This window comes from Abramis brama (genome assembly GCF_963993115.1).
Source record: "Abramis brama genome assembly, chromosome: 20".
Classification (NCBI taxonomy): domain Eukaryota; kingdom Metazoa; phylum Chordata; class Actinopteri; order Cypriniformes; family Leuciscidae; genus Abramis; species Abramis brama.
Genome location: NC_139982.1, coordinates 30,009,503 through 30,026,458, shown reverse-complemented (window position 1 = coordinate 30,026,458; position 16,956 = coordinate 30,009,503). Strand labels below are relative to the sequence as shown.

At 37.6% G+C, this 16,956-nt stretch overlaps 2 protein-coding genes across 7 annotated transcripts in view; one reads left to right on the top strand and one right to left on the bottom strand.

Moving 5' to 3' along the window:
* Window positions 1-2,324, bottom strand: part of ankrd26 (ankyrin repeat domain containing 26) — a 38,676-nt gene extending 36,352 nt beyond the window's left edge. For 4 of the 5 annotated variants that reach the window (XM_084095090.1, XM_084095086.1, XM_084095087.1 and 1 more), the window contains exons 1-3: window positions 1,961-2,125; window positions 1,153-1,446; window positions 93-207 (exon numbers count right to left, since the gene is read on the bottom strand). In XM_084095090.1, the coding sequence (XP_083951216.1) occupies window positions 93-207; window positions 1,153-1,349 (312 nt within the window). In that variant the 5' untranslated portion in view covers window positions 1,350-1,446; window positions 1,961-2,125. Of the gene's footprint in view, window positions 1-92; window positions 208-1,152; window positions 1,447-1,960 lie in introns of all 5 variants that reach the window. The other variant, XM_084095089.1, reaches the window with a different exon arrangement.
* Window positions 2,325-2,581: 257 nt separating this feature from the next.
* incenp (inner centromere protein) lies at window positions 2,582-15,947 on the top strand. 2 transcript variants are annotated; one of them, XM_084095041.1, is made up of 21 exons: window positions 2,585-2,750; window positions 3,591-3,740; window positions 3,904-4,011; window positions 4,523-5,124; window positions 6,326-6,377; window positions 6,505-6,574; window positions 6,727-6,859; window positions 6,950-6,986; window positions 7,076-7,175; window positions 7,422-7,559; window positions 8,131-8,148; window positions 9,038-9,147; window positions 9,976-10,099; window positions 10,306-10,428; window positions 11,161-11,360; window positions 11,448-11,550; window positions 12,740-12,826; window positions 13,359-13,439; window positions 13,542-13,634; window positions 13,892-14,039; window positions 15,353-15,947. In XM_084095041.1, exons 2-21 carry the CDS (start codon window positions 3,601-3,603, stop codon window positions 15,535-15,537), a joined length of 2,652 nt encoding a protein of 883 aa, XP_083951167.1. In that variant the 5' UTR covers window positions 2,585-2,750; window positions 3,591-3,600; the 3' UTR covers window positions 15,538-15,947. The 2 variants fall into 2 exon arrangements, with proteins under 2 accessions (XP_083951168.1, XP_083951167.1); XM_084095042.1 differs by lacking the exon at window positions 8,131-8,148 and having other exon boundaries at window positions 2,582-2,750.
* Window positions 15,948-16,956: the final 1,009 nt, after the last annotated feature.

Here is a 16,956-nt window from a genome sequence, read left to right as displayed (position 1 = left end):
AAAGACACATGCATGACCACAAATACATAGCTATCAGCATTTATTTATATTCATACGATTGACATAATTCCACAAGAACAAACTGAGTGTACCTTCATCAAGGCGGAGCGATTCTGATTGTCACATAAGTTTAGCTTCACTTTGCTCTCCACTAAAAACTGAACAACATCTGTGTGTCCGCAGGAACAAGCGATGTGCAGCGCAGTTCTGTGGCCAAATAAGTTCAAGTAAGAATAAAAAATAAATAAAAAATGAACTTTTATTCAGCAAGGATGCATGAAATTGACCAAAAGTGACAGTAAAGACATTTATAAAGTTAGTTACAAAAGATTTCTATTTTCAAATAAACACTGTTCTTTTAAATTTTCTATTCATCTAAGAATCCTGTAAAAAATGCATCACATTTTCCACATAAATTAAGCAGCAACTGTTTCCAACATTGATAATAACTGAGCATCAAATCATCATATTAGAATGATTTCTGAAGGATCATGTGACACTGAAGAGTAATGATGCTGAAAATTCAGCTTTGAGCACAGGAATAAATTACATTTTAACATATATTCAAACAGAAAACACTTATTTAAAATTGTAATAATATTTCACAATATTACTGTTTATTTTTGGTCAAATAAATGCAGCTTATGCAACAACAAATTCCACCTTGAGAGCCTGGAGTCATTTAAAGGATGCATAAAGAATCATTTAAAGTCAACACGAAATCACAGTCATTAAAGTAACCGTGCTCTTGTGATTGCGCGTTGGAGATAAAGTGGTAAATTATGTTTTTTTGCACAAACGTACTCGCATCGCCTCATAAAATTAAAGTTAAATCACTGGAGTCACATGGATTACTTTAAGGATGTCTTTACTACCTTTCTGGGCCTTGAAAGTGGTAGTTGCGTAGTCTGTCAATGGAGGGACAGAAATCTCAGATTTTATTAAAAAGATCTTCATTTGTGTTCTGAAGATGAACGAAAGTCTTACGGGTGAGTAATTAATGACATAAATTTAAATTTTTAGGTGAACTAACCCTTTAAGTCTAAAGTTAATATCTGCCAAGTGAAAATCACTGTGGTTGGTTGGTAAGATTCTGTATTATTTCTATAATACATTTTGCTTTGTTCCGCTACAAAGTAAATCAACGATTACCTGTTTTCCTTATCCAGCTGATTCAAATCATTCTTCTTGGCCAGCTGTCTGAGTTTGGCCACATCTCCGCTGAACGCAGCCTTGTGGACCTTCCCGAGGTCTTTCTCCTTGACGTCGTAGCTGGCCGACAGCACGCTCGCCGTCTCAGAGGGACTCGGGGAGCCCTTCTTCTTCTTGAAGTTGAATATTTTCTTCATGGTCGGTGACGGCACATCTCCATCAGCGGATTGTCGTTCACCTGACGTTCAGGCACTGGTCACCTTGCATGTCTCGTCCATCCTCCAAAAATAAACCCTGCAAAGAGGATTAGAGTTATTTAATAATGACAGAGGCGCAGGTCAGTCTGTCACCTGCACGGTCAGTCTAAGTATACTCATTAAAATAGACTGTACAAATAAAAGCTACGTTCTTTAAAGTTTATTAAAGCCCACACCTTCCTTACAAAAAGTAACACTGTGGTAGTATCAGACAGATGGTAATATCATGGTATTTTGTGACTGCCATATTCATATAGCATGGTGCTTGCAAGGCACTTAAAAAGACACTTTAAAAAAAAAAACATGGTATTACCATGGTAAGTTACTTGTTAGTAAATAATTGCTTTTATTTTAAATAAGCTATAAACCAGCAAACTATATAAAGTATCATATTAGAAGCAAATGCGACAAACATAACATACAAAACACGGTTGCTTAGACAGAAAAGCAATACATTTATATGTGTTTAGAAAATCGTATAATCACCTCAACATGTTAAGTTAATCTGCAATTACAGGCAAGCAAACAACCTGGCGAGCTTACAAACTCACCTTCATTTTCGTTTCATTGTAGGGGGTCTGCCAAGTATATTTTAAACGAGAAACAACACGAAAAGTGTTTCAAATGATGGTTGCTATCGAGTAAGACACATCGGGTTTGCTCAAACGATGAGCCGTTTACGACGCTAGCAAGCTTAGCTAGCTGCTTCTGTTACCATGGTAACAGTGTGCAGATCGTATTTGATCTTAATAATTCATTATACATTTGTGTGCTGCGTAAGTACGGTTGAGGAATTTGGAGGACTGTTCTAAATACATTTTAAACCTGACCTAGTGTTATGTTTAATAATGTGAATTATGTTAATATCAAAGCACGGAACTCGTTATGCTTTGCTCTGGTTTTACACGGAATTTCAATCACGGAAACGTTTTCAAGGAGGCGGGACTTCAATGCTCTCATCCTGCATTGGACGGTTTGAATCACTGACAGACAAATGTATCATCCAATAAGATCACAGCTCATCCTTCCCCACACCTTCTTGATTGTGATTGGCCACATTTGTCGTGACAGGCAGCCGTATTGTTCAATCACACACACGGAATCTTTGGACCCACCCAGAATTGACCATTCGTAGCTTATTATTCGTCAGAGAATAATTTTAAACTATTTAAACCGTTTTTGAGCGGGTGCCTGGAAAACAAGAGGCAGTCGTGTCGAAGAGATAAAAAAGTAACTTCAATTTAGCATCTAATGTTTATAAACAAATTAGAAGGAAGGATCATAACTTTGGATCATCGGGTCTTTGTTTTTGCAGTGCGATCGTTCATAAAGTCGAAAGAGGTAACGTTAGATGACGTTTTATATCCTATTATTATACAACTGTTTAGGTTAACGTTAGCTGGGTTGGCTAGCGATTCTCAATGTAACGTTAGTCACACTTAACTTAAATCATTGTTTTAGGTCAGTCTAATTTTATTACGTGTAATTGTATTATTGTATTATTCCATAGTCATAGATGTAGCAGCCAAAATGTAATATCTATTGGTGTTTATCATATTGAAGCATGTTCGTCTGTCTGTGTGTTTGAACTGAGATCGGTATAACGTTAAATATTTAATTTATGAAAACCAAATGAGGTCGTTTGTGTTTACATTTGTTAATTTGATTAAACAAAAATCAATAAACCATGTTAAGCTTTTACATTTGAAAGTGTGTTGAAATGGTATGTAAGTTAATTATCTAACTTACCGGTGAAATGACTTCCTTTTTCTTTCTTGAGAAAAACAGTCTAAATGCTGAATTTCACTGTTGTAAAATGACAGATGTCAAAAAAGGCAGTTTTTATGCCCACCTTTGCAGACCTGGATGCAAATGAACTTCATATGAATGATTAACTGGACCTTTTGCTCTTTGTTGTCAGGGTTTCAAATTTTCCAAAGAAAAGCAAATGCATGTTTTTCCATTTTCATCAAAACTCAACACAATAGTGTATATGTAGTGTAAATGAATGCATTTTTAATATGACCGCATGATCAAGCACAGCAAAAGTGCCAGTCGGATCATAGTGCAAAGTTAATTTCTGATCAGTTGCAAGCAAGTTATTTGTATCCCCCAAAATGCAATTGTTTACACTTTTTACAGAGCTGTGTAAAACCCTGAACCTTCCTTGTGTATTTCCAGGGGCGCCATCATGAGTTCCTTGCCGGAGGCCACGCGCTCCCTCATGCAGGTTTTTAATGGGAAGCTGCAGGATTTTACCAATGAGATTGATACTGTCCACATGGTATGGCTGGAGGAGATCCAGCAGGAAGCGTATCGCATGTTTTCAAGGTGAGTCAGACCGTTAATGTGAGGTGGAGTGTGTTATACGCTTTATACTTTTGTGTTCTGCACCCATATATTCTGTCACTAGTGGCTTGTGTGTTTATGTGAGATTCACTGTTACCATCCAGGTCATTAGACATGTGAATAAAAAATATTTTTTGTTGTACAGCGACTTCAGCACTGAGCCGGAGCTCATGCCGAAGACTCCGTCACAGAAAAAGACAAACCGCAGGAAACGAGTGTCGATGGATCTCAATGAGTCTCGCAGCAAAAGACGGTGAGGGCTTTGACCATGCTGGTTTTCTAATGTCTTAATATTTTTGTTTATTTGCGTTGGTAAAAAAAACCTTTTATATGTCTATAGAAACATCTTTAGAAGTAATTGAAAGGTATATTCACCCAAAAAAAGAAAATTACCCTCATGTAGTTCCAAACCCTTAAGACTTTCGTTCATCTTCGAAACACAAATGAAGATATTTTTGATGTAATTTGAGAGATTTCTCTTCTTCCATTGACCGCTACGCAACTGACACTTTGACACTTCAAAAAGTTCATAAAGCGATCGTAAAACTAATCCATATGAATTTAGTGGTTTAGTCCAAATTTTCTGAAGAGATTCGATCGCTTCATATGATGAACAGATTTAATTTAGCCTGAAAAAAAATACTGATTATTAATATTAATTATGTATGGCTCTGTATATGTCTCCTTTAATATACATAAATCCAAATTGGCATCTTTTTTTTTCCTATACTGATATAGTATGTGATGTCATTGTCTGTCTTTAGTTTCTCCAAGGGGAAACGCAGCAACTTGCGGCGCTCTTCGGTCCAGATGACCCTGAACAGCATCTCTGAGCTCGTCACGGCACACGTCCCGAACGACAGCTCAGAAAGCCTTATAGAGGAACCTGCTCGCCGCACACGTCGCAACAAAACCACCGCTCCGGCTGAACCCGAACCCGTCAAGCGCAGCACCCGTAACAAAGGTGGTGCAAAAACCAAAGAGGTGGGAGAAGTGGCAGAGAACGTTCCAGAAGAGAAAGAACCCGTTGAGGTGCAGGATTCGGGCTCGGATCAGGATCAGGTCCTGGTGTCTAAAGCCGTGGTGAAGATTCCCTCCTCGGAGCGTCTGAGTGCAGAATTGAAGCTGAACGCTGGTTTGTCTCCAGGCCGATCCGCCAATAAAATCCCCATCGCTGCATCCGGGTCGCAGACGACACCTCAGGGCTCGTCTCGGACGTCGGTTCGGCGCTCTCTGGTTGTGAGGCGCTCGCTGGTGGGACTCAGGCATAGCATGACCCAGGAAGCTGTTCGCAGGGCGTCCCGGCGCTCTTTCCTGAAGAAGAAAGCCAGACTGGGCAACTCGACCTGCAGCAGCTCCGTCAGCGGTGAGACTCCCATTTACATTCACAGTCAAAACTGAACTTCAAATCGCCAACTCTCTAATTAGAAATGAATAGAGCCCGACCGATATATCAGCGGGCCGATATTAGGCATTTTCCAAACTATCGGTATCGGCATTTATAATGGCCGATAAATGAATATTTAAAAAACAAAATAAAAGTGGATGCAACCATGTTATGAGTGTTGGCGCTGCATAGTTTGTCCACCAGAGGGCACTCTACAAGGAAGACTGCTAACATCAATGAGCTTGGAAATCACAACGAACTTATTCTGCCTAAATAAAGTAATGATTACTGTATTTATAACTAGCATATCTGTAGTTCCAGTCTCTGCATTGTAAAACGTAAGTTAGGCACGCGAGGAGTGAACATTTAGACATAGAGAAAAAGTATCAAACATAGCCTGTGCATAAAAGTTAGCTTTTCTTTTACACGTGTGTGAAATCCAAGTGTGCGTTGCTGACTTCGTTTAGCCGCAGCATTAACGAGTCACATAATGTATTTAGTGCATCACTAAGTAGTAGATTTTAGAAGGCAGGCAGCAAATGATGATTGAAAATGGTTTGTTGTAGCTTGATGGAATAGATGGATAGAATTAGGAATGACCTTTGTCTTGTTTAATAATAATACAAATGATGATAATAATAATAATATCATCATCATTGATTTTTTTTTTAATTATTACTGTCAATATTAATAATAATAGTTGATTTTTTTTGTTCAAAGGACTTTGTTTCATATCTTAAGTTTGTATTTTTAATATACATTATATTTATCAGAGCTTTAATATATTCTGTTCTGTTGTGACAAAGTTAATTTAAAAAAAAAAAAGTTTATTTTTAAACTGCATTATCATATTATTTTAGTAAGGCTGAGGACTCTTAAATAACTACAAATAACTAATGTTAGGGAAAATCTGTTCATGTTTTGTTACGCGTTTCTGGATTTTTAAAAAAAATATATTTCGGCTGGAATATCGGATTTTTAAATCACCAAATATTTGTATCGGTATCGGCCTTAAAAATCCTTTATCGGTCGGGCTCTAGAAATTAATAACTTGACGTCTGTGTGAATGCCTTATTAGGATTTATCGCTTTGTTCGGACAGTCATGCATGCTGTCTAAAGTGATTTTAAGTTTGTATGTTAACTGAATGATGATGTTTATATCTGCACTGCATTTTCCAGAGGACATTTGTATGGACATTGAACCTGAGGACATGGAGAACAAAGAGGAACAGTGAGTTTGCGTTGAAATTTCAGCATATGATGTATTTTTTTTTTTGTATTTTTTTCTGGGATTCAAACCCACAACCTTTTAGTTATCAATCGAGATCTTTTAAACGCAGTTTCTCGCTTCTGTTTAGGGTTGATGCACCACAAAAGATGGCCGAACCGCCCTCTGAAACCAACCGTGAACCTGAAATCCAATCTGAGGTGAGAACTTTCTGCTGTGATTTTCATTTACCCTCTCAAATAAGAGTCACATAACACCCGCATTTAACCAAACACGGCCATTTCTGTTACGATGATAGTGTTTTATTGCATAGTGCAATTTGTAAATGACTCACGGCTGTGTGATATCATAGGAACCTGAACCTGAGAAGACTGAAGAAAAGGTAACTGAGATAAAAGACAAACTACCAGAAGAGATTTCTGAATCTCCCAGCACAGTTGAGAACTGTCGCTTCACACGATCCATGGCTCGTACTTCAGAAACAGGTACAAGTCTAACAGAGTAAATGCAGAAGGTGTATATGTGATGACTAGTAAGGTTTTATTTACTGTATTTTTTTTATCTTCCTGTAATAGATGACAGTAGCAGGTCAAAGTCCAAAGGAGATGTCCGGTAGGCACACCACCAATTTGAATTCTTCATTATAGTTAGTGGATTTATGCTGGATATGTTTTCTAATGGTCTTTGTGGGTTTCCGTCAGGCCTACGCGTTCAGGCTCCAAGCGTCGGGCAGCTGAGCCAACAATTCAGGAAATCAATACACCCAAGAAGAAGCAATCTCCTCCGAAGAAATGCCTCACGGTATGAGTGTCTCTGACCATCTTAATGCCACCTAAAATGAACCCATTATGAAGCCAAAACACTGTCTGACTCTTATAAAGAAAAGTTTTCTGCAGAAGTCCACATTAAGTTTCTCTGTGGTTGTTTGTAAAAAAGGATTTGTATCGATTTGTGGCCTGTTTCTTGAAGATTGGATTAGCCAATTTGATCAGCCAATTTGATCAGTGCAGACCATCCATTATGTGTCTGTTTGTTGTGTGCATGTAGAGTATTGCTCCACACATGCGCTCGTTTGTGCACACGGTGCAGAAGAACCAGATGCTGATGATGACGCCTGGATCTCTGGGTCGCAGCAACATCATGAAGTCCTTCATCAAACAATCTGCCAGCAAAACCGATGTCAAGGTGGGCACACTTTTCAGACTGTTCCTCTGTGCATATTTTTTTAAGGCCCTATGGAATCGGTTTTATTTATAAAAACCAAAAAACATTAATAGATTAATTAAATTTGTAGTTTTTCACTTTAACATTCACAGACACTAGTCCATATTGCGATTTGATTAAAGCGTTAGTTCACCCCAAAATTTGAATTGTCATTACTTACCCTAATGTTCCAGACCTGTATGAGTTTTTCTTCTGTTGAACACAAATGAAGATTTGTGTTCAGATATTTTAAAGAATGTTGGTAATCAAACAGTTGAAGGCACCCATTGACTTCCATAGTAGGAAAATAAATACTATGGAAGTCACAAACTATGGTTACCAACACTGTTTAAAATACATAATGCATAAAAATAAATGTATGTTCTTCAACAGAAGAAAGAAACTCATACAGGTTTGGAACAACTTAGAAGCTGAGTTTTTGGGTGAACTATCCCTTTAAGTGTAAAGCCCTACTTTTGATCGCGTGCGAATATGCTTCTCCAAGTAGAAGTGGCTTTAGTTGGTAATTGTACTTCCTGTCTTTCCCCCTCAGTTGGGCTCTGGCTCTGTGGTGAGTATAAACAATGAATCCAGTGTCTGGTGTCATTTTCCATGTCAGTCAACTATTAGAATTCACTTTTGTTTGACACTTCCTGTTTTCTTACATTATAAATGGGCTTTGTTTTGTTTTTTTGCTCAATCCTTACCTCATAAGCCCCTTTCACACAGTGCTGCAATCCCATAAAATTGCTAGTGCCTTCTGTGTGAACGCAAACACGTCCCGGGATTGATTCCGGTATGGGGACCTAGTAATATTGACGGGATCAGTCCCGAAACGCGCCATGTGTGAACAAAAGCCTTAATCAATGCCGTAAGACGTTTGTCGTAGTGATGACGCTGAAGCTGAGATCATTTGCCAGATTAGTTAAATGGTACGCAATGCACTAGTTAATGATCAAATCGGGGAAAATGCACTAGCGTGGTTTCTCTAGAGAGAAAGCGCAAACTTAAGATGCTGCAGAAACATTACTCGTCACATTGATGTCATGTGTGTGAACGCATGCGGAGATTCCGGGAAATCACTGGCATGTGAATGAACCAACATCAAACGATCCCGGGAATCTCTGTGTGAAAGGGGCCATACCACACTTCCTTCGGGCAGTGAAGGCACTTTGTGTCTAAACTGAAACAGAACTGACCATCCCATTTAGACTTTGTCGGATTAACCTCATCACTCATGTGGTGTATAAATGTGTGTGTCTGTGGCTTGGGAAGTTCACCTTCACCTATTTGTGTATCTGAGATATTGGCAAGAACTGTTTTTATTCCCTTTTCACACAAAGCAAAAGCAGCCGTCCTTGTATTTGGTTTAGCTTTCATCGTCCTTGCTTAAAACCTCAGTCATTCATCACTTATTTCCTGTAATTGTGGTAACTCTAAAATTAACACTTTTCCTCCAGGAGCGAGAACGACAGAAGTGGGACGCCTTGAACAAGAAGATTGAACAAGAGAATGAACGAAAGATAAAGATTGAGGAGGAGAGACGAAAGAAACAGGAAGAAATGAAAAGGTGGGGAGGTGCTGCTTTTGATTGATTGACTAATTTCAATTGAATTATTAAAGGGTTAGTTTAATACAAAAAAGAAAATTCTGTCAGTAATTACTCACCCTCATGTTGTTCCAACCACGTAAGACCTTCGTTTATCTTCGGAACACAAATTAAGATATTTTTGATGAAATCTGAGAGCTGGATCACTTCTCCATAGGCTGCTAGGTGACTGAAACTTGCTGGCCCAGAAAAGTTATTAAAGAGATCGTTAATATAGTCCAAGTGACTACAGTGGCTCAATCTTAAGTATATCAAGCGTCGAGAATACTTTTTGTGCGCAAAAACAAACAAAAATAACGACTTTATTCCACTAATCATTTCCTGTGTTACACGTCACCACGGCCAATAGTGAGCCTACGTGGTGACGTGAAACACAGACGCGCAGCGCAAAAACGCTACGTGAAAAGACTCAAGGCCCAGAGAGAAGGAAATGATTAGTGGAATAAAGTCGTTATTTTTGTTTGTTTTTGCGCACAAAAAGTATTTTCGTTGCTTGATATACTTAAGATTGAGCCACTGTAGTCACTTGGACTATATTAACGATCTCTTTAATAACTTTTCTGGGCCAGCAAGTTTCAGTCACCTAGCAGCCTATGGAGGAGTGATCAGCTCTCAGATTTCATCAAAAATATCTTAATTTGTGTTCCGAAGATGAACGAAGGTCTTACGCGGTTGGAACAACATGAGGGTGAGTAATTACTGACAGAATTTTCATTTTTGGGTGAACTAACCCTTTAATCTAGTTTAAGTGTGAATGCAAATCGGGACTGTGAATTCTGTCCACTTTAGAAAGCGGGATGAGCGTTTGAAACGGGTTGTTGAGGCTCGAGTGAAGGGTGAAAAGGAGAAGGAGCAGGAAAAGAAAAAGAAGATTGAAGAAAAAATGGCACAGCTGGAGAAGAAAACTGATATGGTTGGTAGTGAAGTTCTCAAGACTGAATGGAAACCCACGTTTGAAACCCATTATTTGATTTTAAGGGTTTTTTTGTTGTTTTTTCCTCTCTCTCTCTCTTTCTCTCTCTCTTTCTCTCTCTCTCTCTCTCTCTCTCTCTCTCTCTCTCTCTCTCTCTCTCTCTCTCTCTCTCTCTCTCTCTCTCTCTCTCTCTCTCTCTCTCTCAGCTGCGAGTTGAGCGAATGGCAGAGGAGAAAGCCAAGAGGAAGGTGGCCACTAAACGACAGGAAGAACTGGAGCTGCGCAAGAAACAGGAAGAGGCAGCCAGACAAAAGAAATTTCAGCAAGTTGTAAGTCAACACCAGCATTTCAAGTGGAAGAGACCATGTTGAAAGAAGTTTTGCAAGTATGTTAATGGGACAGCCTTCAATATTGAAAGTGTACTTCAAACAAATTATGATTTATTTATTCTTTTTGCAACCACTTATTTTCCTTCAAAATCAATGGCAAATAATATCAAGGCTAATATATATCTTCTTTTTTTTTTAAATATGTAATTACATAAACACCACGGTTTACAGTTTGGGGTTTGTAAGATTTGATCAATAATAAAGTAAATCACATTTGATCAAAAATACAGTAAAAACGGTAGTATATCACCAATTTTAAAACTTCTATTTTAATATATTGTAAAATGTAATTTATTCCTGTGATCAAATCTGAATTTTCAGCATCATTACTCCAGTCTTCAGTGTCACATGATCCTTCAGAAATCATTCTAATATGATGATTTGCTGTTCAAAAAAGCATTTCTTATCATTCATGTTCAAAAACAGTTTTGCTGCTTAATATTTTTGTGTAAACCATGATATTTTTTCAGGAATCTTTGATTGATAGAAAGTGTACAAGAACAGCATTTATTTGAAATGGGAATCTTTTGTCACATTATAAATGTCTTTACTGTCAAGTTTGATTAATTTAATGCATCTTTGCTGATTACTGACTACCAAATAAATGTATTATTTTTATTTCAAATAATTGTAGCTACAATAGCCAATTTATATACTTGTCTTTTGCTTTAGGAGGAAGAGGAGCGGCGACACCAGGAATTGCTGGCTAAACGCAAGGCTGAAGAGGAGCGAGAGAAGGCCCGCAAACTGGCCGAGGCCACGCGCGCTCTGGAACTGAAGAAGGAACAAGAGCGGGAGAAAGAGAAGGAGCGCGAACGTGAGCGGGAAAGAGAACGCGAGCGGGAGCGAGAAAGGCAGGCTGCTGCTGAGAAGTTAGTGGTGCTTTATCGTGCATGTGTTTGAAATGAAAGCATGACTTTCAGAGATAATAAATATGCATGTTTGTGTCTTGCTTGCAGAGAAAGACTAGAGAGAGAGAAGGCTATCGCTCTTCAGAAGGAACTGGAGAGAGCAGCCAGAGAGAAAGAGCGGAGAGAGATGGAGGAGGAGAAGAGGAAGATGGTGAGGATTTTATGGTCTCCATCCACCTATGCGCATTTTGGGATATCGCATAAACGCCGCGTGGGATGGAAATGCCAAAATTTGAATAAACTTGTGCTCAATTGAGACGGATACATTTTGTTTTTTTAATCCGATAAAGTGACATGCGCATAAACTACACTGGAAACACATTTACCGGATAAATCCCTCAATGTGCAACTACAAACTTGCTGCCTCAAGAGAGGATGTGATTGGATAACTGGACTAACTAGCGAACCAATTGCATCACAGCATCTCAAATGGTCATTTGGTCATTCTGAAATGCCTGAGCCAAAATTTGTCACCAGAATGACAGATGTTTAATTCCCTCCTAGAAGCGTCTCATTCCCAAACACCAGGAATTTGGTATTGCATCTCGTCTGCGTGCTCAGTCATTTATGATGTACGAAAAAGAGCCACAGTGGCTTCCCAGATTGCAGCAACTTCTATTTTCTTATTATATATTTTGCAACAATTTCCCAGGAAGTGAGGATTTTGTTCTCTTGAACGCATGGAATGGAAACTTTATTTGCGAATGTTTTATGCGATTATTCCAATTTTGCGATCAAGTTATATTCACAACTTTGGATGGAAACAGCCAGTGGTCTAAAATCCAGCTCCACATAACTTTATATTAAACATCGATTGTGTTGATGTGCTTGACTGTGATGTTTGCTTCCAATAAGGACTGAACGATTCTCAAATTTGAAATTTGTAGCACCTACGCTACATAACGATCTCATTTAAGCAGGGCTATGCAGTTTCGGGAATCGCTTTTTGCTCGCAGGTTTCTCTATAGAGCTCCCCCCACAGCTTCGGAATAGATATTTGACAGCACTGTCGAAAAACTCGTTGGTGACTTTCAGATACCAGAGGCTAGTAGATCAACGACATCAAAGCAGACGGGACATTCTTTAAAACGTCTTCTTCATTCGGGTTCGAACAGCGTGAGGGAGAGATTTTTTTGCCGTAAAGCAATTCGTTACATCGCGGCCCACCGGCCCAAAGTTGCAAGGGTGGTTTTTTGGCTCACAGGCGCTTGGGGGGTGCGAGACGACCACCATTCAACCCGAAAAAAGTCATATAACTATTCCAATGACTCCGAAGCTGTTCGGTTAAGGTAAAAAAAAGTTACTTGGTTCACCTTTAAATCTGAGTGCTCCTTTAACAGGAGGAGCAGAGGAGGGCCGAACAGGAGAGGGAAGCCCAACAGAAACAAGCCGCTGCAGCCTCCGCATCCCATACAGTCACAGCTCAGGTAATGAAGTCATAGTCTTGTGCGACATTACTTTAGTATTATGCCTTAATATTTTGAATTGGCTTTTATTTTTATATTTTATATATTATTTTTTTTCGTTCAGTTGCGTCTCGAATTTTATAGAAATTAACTGTTTATTAATAGCGATTACAAAATATACATTGTATTTTTGTTGTTGTTGTTTATTTTAATTTTAAAGGTGCAGTAAGTGATTTTCTGAGAAACACTGAGATTTGAAATCACCAAAACAAACATGCCCCTACCCAAAAGGATCACACTCCCATATCTTGATAGCTCCGCCTCCAAATTCACAAACATTCTATGCAACACAGGCACCTCCCCCATTATGAGTGGACACACCCCTTAATGGTGATTGGCTACAAGTGTTTTGGTGCGCTGTCTGATCCACTTTCAACCACGTTTCTCAGAAATTGCTTACTGCACCTTTAATACGTTTTAATGTGTTAAATTTTTCTTTATACTTCATACACTGTGAATCCAATTTTAATTATTATTATTTTTTAATTAATAGGTCTCAAAAACAAAAGCTGCTAATATGCTCAACTCCACTATAACTAAGAGTTCAGCTCTAAACATGACTGTAGATATTGAGGTAAATGCCTTTTCCTTTCCTGTTCTTTTGATGCCTTTTCATTTTTGTTTGCTTACTACTAATAAATATTTTTACTAAAGCTATATTATTCCATCTCTACAGAACTCTGGCCTGAAAACTCCAGTTGGGAAAGGAGCCGCTCAAAATAAGACCATAGATCACGGAGCTGGACTCAACGTGACCGTTGACATTGAGGTGAGGTCAAGGCAACTGTGATGCGCCTTTCTAAAGGAGGGAACGTGTCAGATAATATTAGTAGGCACAGAATAGTTCCCAGAGAAGGACTTACATTTTTAGTTTAGACATTTTTTCCCCCTTCTAATTTAGGTTGAGTTCTAGTTTGTTTTTGAGTTTCGAGGGTTGTTTTTTTTTGTGTGTAAAAGCATATAAAACAATCTCAGGTTACTAGAACAGCTGGTTTCTGACCCCATCCCTTGTTTTATACCTTGCAGCAATCTCCACAGTCCTACCAGATCACTCCTAAGGGCCAGAAGGTGGCCGTTTTAGTGAATCCAGAAGATTACGGCATGGACCAGAACAGCGATGACTCAACAGATGATGAATCTGCGCCCAGAAAACCCATCCCGTCCTGGGCTGAGGGTATGATGCTTTTTTGGCAAATGCTGAAAATGTTTTTGTTAATTTTCCATCTGTGCGCTCAGTGTGACTTATCACGGTTATAAGTAAGTGATAATCTATGGGAAGATTTGGATGTCTTGGAGATAAAGAACCACCCGTCGTGAACAGAAAACTGCATTCAAATGGTTTAATGCAGAGCTAGTCGTGGATAATCCCACTTATACCATGGTCATTTGCCAGCATTGACAAGTTAAAGCTGTTATTGATGTTTGCAGGGAAATATTTGACCAGAAGGGTAAAAATAATTGTTATTTTTGACAATTACAGCTCGTTAGATCTTGCATTCTGAGATAAAGTAATGCGTAAGATGACATTTATTTTAATTAATGAATTATAGCAATCATTTAAATTATTGAGAGAGATGTGAATTAACTGTGTCTGAGCCAAGGTTATTTTCGTGAACGAAGACTAAAACTTATTGGTCAAAAAAACATTTTTAAACTGCAATAAAATAGAAAATTCCACATAAGTGGAAAACTAAATGAAACAACAGTTACTGAAAAATGAACTGAAATGAAATAATTAGCAAAAATATTTTTTTTCGTAATTTATAAGCTCTCATCATGTCTAGATGCATCATGTCTTATAGTAGAGTAAACTAAATGTCTGGTCTGAATAGAACACATGAATATGAGAATAACTATGAGTGATATTAAAAGATGCAATAGACAAAAAGCATAAGTGGATCAATACAAGAATAATGTTTGAAAGGATTAATCATAGAAATAACCATAAAAGACTAATCATAATCATACGCATATTTTCTAATACTCTCCACGTTTAACAAGATTTGATTTTTAATATGAATAATTAGTTGCATTAGTTTGGTTCTTTGTTCACTCTCAATCAGTTATTTTATTGAAATTGTCTTTAACTGGAAATGTTCTGTTAACTCTGCTAAACTATAATTACTAAATATATAAAGACTAAATAGAAATGTTCACAAAATAAAAACTAACAAAACCATTAATGAAACTAAGACTAAACTCAAATTTATAGGAAATGATATTAAAATAAAAACTAATTTAAAAATGCAAAACTACAATAACCTTGATATGAGCAGCATCTTTCTAATATTAGTAGAGTTGTGAGTTTCAAAAATAGCAATGTTACCCCCCTCGTTGCTGAGAAATATAATGTAGCGATTCTGTATCAAAGCTATTATTAGGGTTGGGTATCGTTAAAATTAACAATTCCGATTCGAAAGTACATGATTGTTTTGCTGTATTTACAGCAAGTTACTGTATTTTAAAGCAATGTGTTGTTTTGTGCAGGTATGCAGTTGCAGCAGTCTATAATGAAGCACTATTACAACCCACTGGATCTCAATTCATATTTTGGAAAGGCTGAACCACCCAAGCTGGAGGCGATCTTCAGGCGGACCAAACCTCGCTTCTTCAAACGCACTAGCTCAGCTGTCTGGCATTCTCCACCACGTTTGGGAAATTTGGGCAATTAATAACCAAATGTACTTTTTTTTTCCTACTTTTAGTATGTCGTCTTTTTTATGTTGTTGCCTTTTATACTTTAAGCTCACTTTAATAAAGCCTTTTAAAAATCTATATGTAAGTAGATTAGACTGGGGGGGGAAAAAAGAGCAGAATGTGTAATTTAGATTACACAAAAGATGGAGTTTGACGACTGTCTCTGTTTAATTACTTGCTTTGTTTTTAAGTGGGATTACATTATCACCCATGTATTTAAATATAGCGTCACGTGTAAACAATTTTGGAAGTGTACACAGGAGCTGCTACAAACTGGATGGTAAAGTAGATGTAGACAATATGGGGGTGGTGTTTTCCCACAAAATTCACTTCACGAAGAGTGTCGGATTACTCTGGACTGTCAATAAAAGGTATAATTTCTAAATGTTTGCAGTGTGTGTTATTTATGATTGATGTGATTTGAATATGATTTGTAATATATGATGGAGACTTGATTGATGTGATTTGTTGTTTATGATTTAAATGGTTGTTTATGATTGATGTGATTTGATAAGGCAATCTGGATACAAAGCATCAGTTGCAATTCCTTGCTTTAAAAAACTTGGGGGAAAATGTACCTCCATAATTTATGTTGAAACGTATTAGTAATATATGGAGACATTGAAATCTACTGCATAGTAGGAATGAATGGGAACAAAACGTACTACTGCTGCTTTCTTGAACATTTATAAGTTATGGCTGTAAATATGCTTTTCTTTTGTCTGCATTATAATTACTAATGACTGGCTATTCACACTGTTTCAATCCCTTAATTTCTTTTATCAAAGTGCTCACATTTGAAACCGTATCAAATGCCCTTCTTGTAAAAAAAAACATTTCAGTAAGCATTAAAAAATTAATAAAAATAACGGCTAGGTGGCATGTTAGCATAGCACACCATCAATACACGACAATTTATGAGATTAAAAACATGTTTGTGCTCCAATCTTTATAACGCAAGTCGAGTGTTTTAAATAACCTTCTGTGATCTGATTTGGCTTCAGATTTTAAAAAATCAGACAGAAAACATATTATTGATGTCAATATTTCTCCAAATCAGCACATTTTTGAGCTAAAAGCCCTGAGGGACGTTGTTTTGTCAAGCGCTATCATGAGGACAACACATGTATGAGTTTTTTTTCTGAATGGGAGCGGCTGACAGGTATAGACTCATTTTTTCATTACATAACTGACACAAATTAAGACATAACTGTCACTATAAGTTTCTCAGAATACAATAGTGGTCAAATACTGAAACTTGAGTAATATCTTTTTAATGATGTATAGTTAGTCAAGATAATAACATTAAATCTGATAGTAACTTTGAACTATTTAAACAAACAAAACAAAAAAAAGCCGTTAACGTCTCTGGTTAACAGGTTTGCCGATAAGAA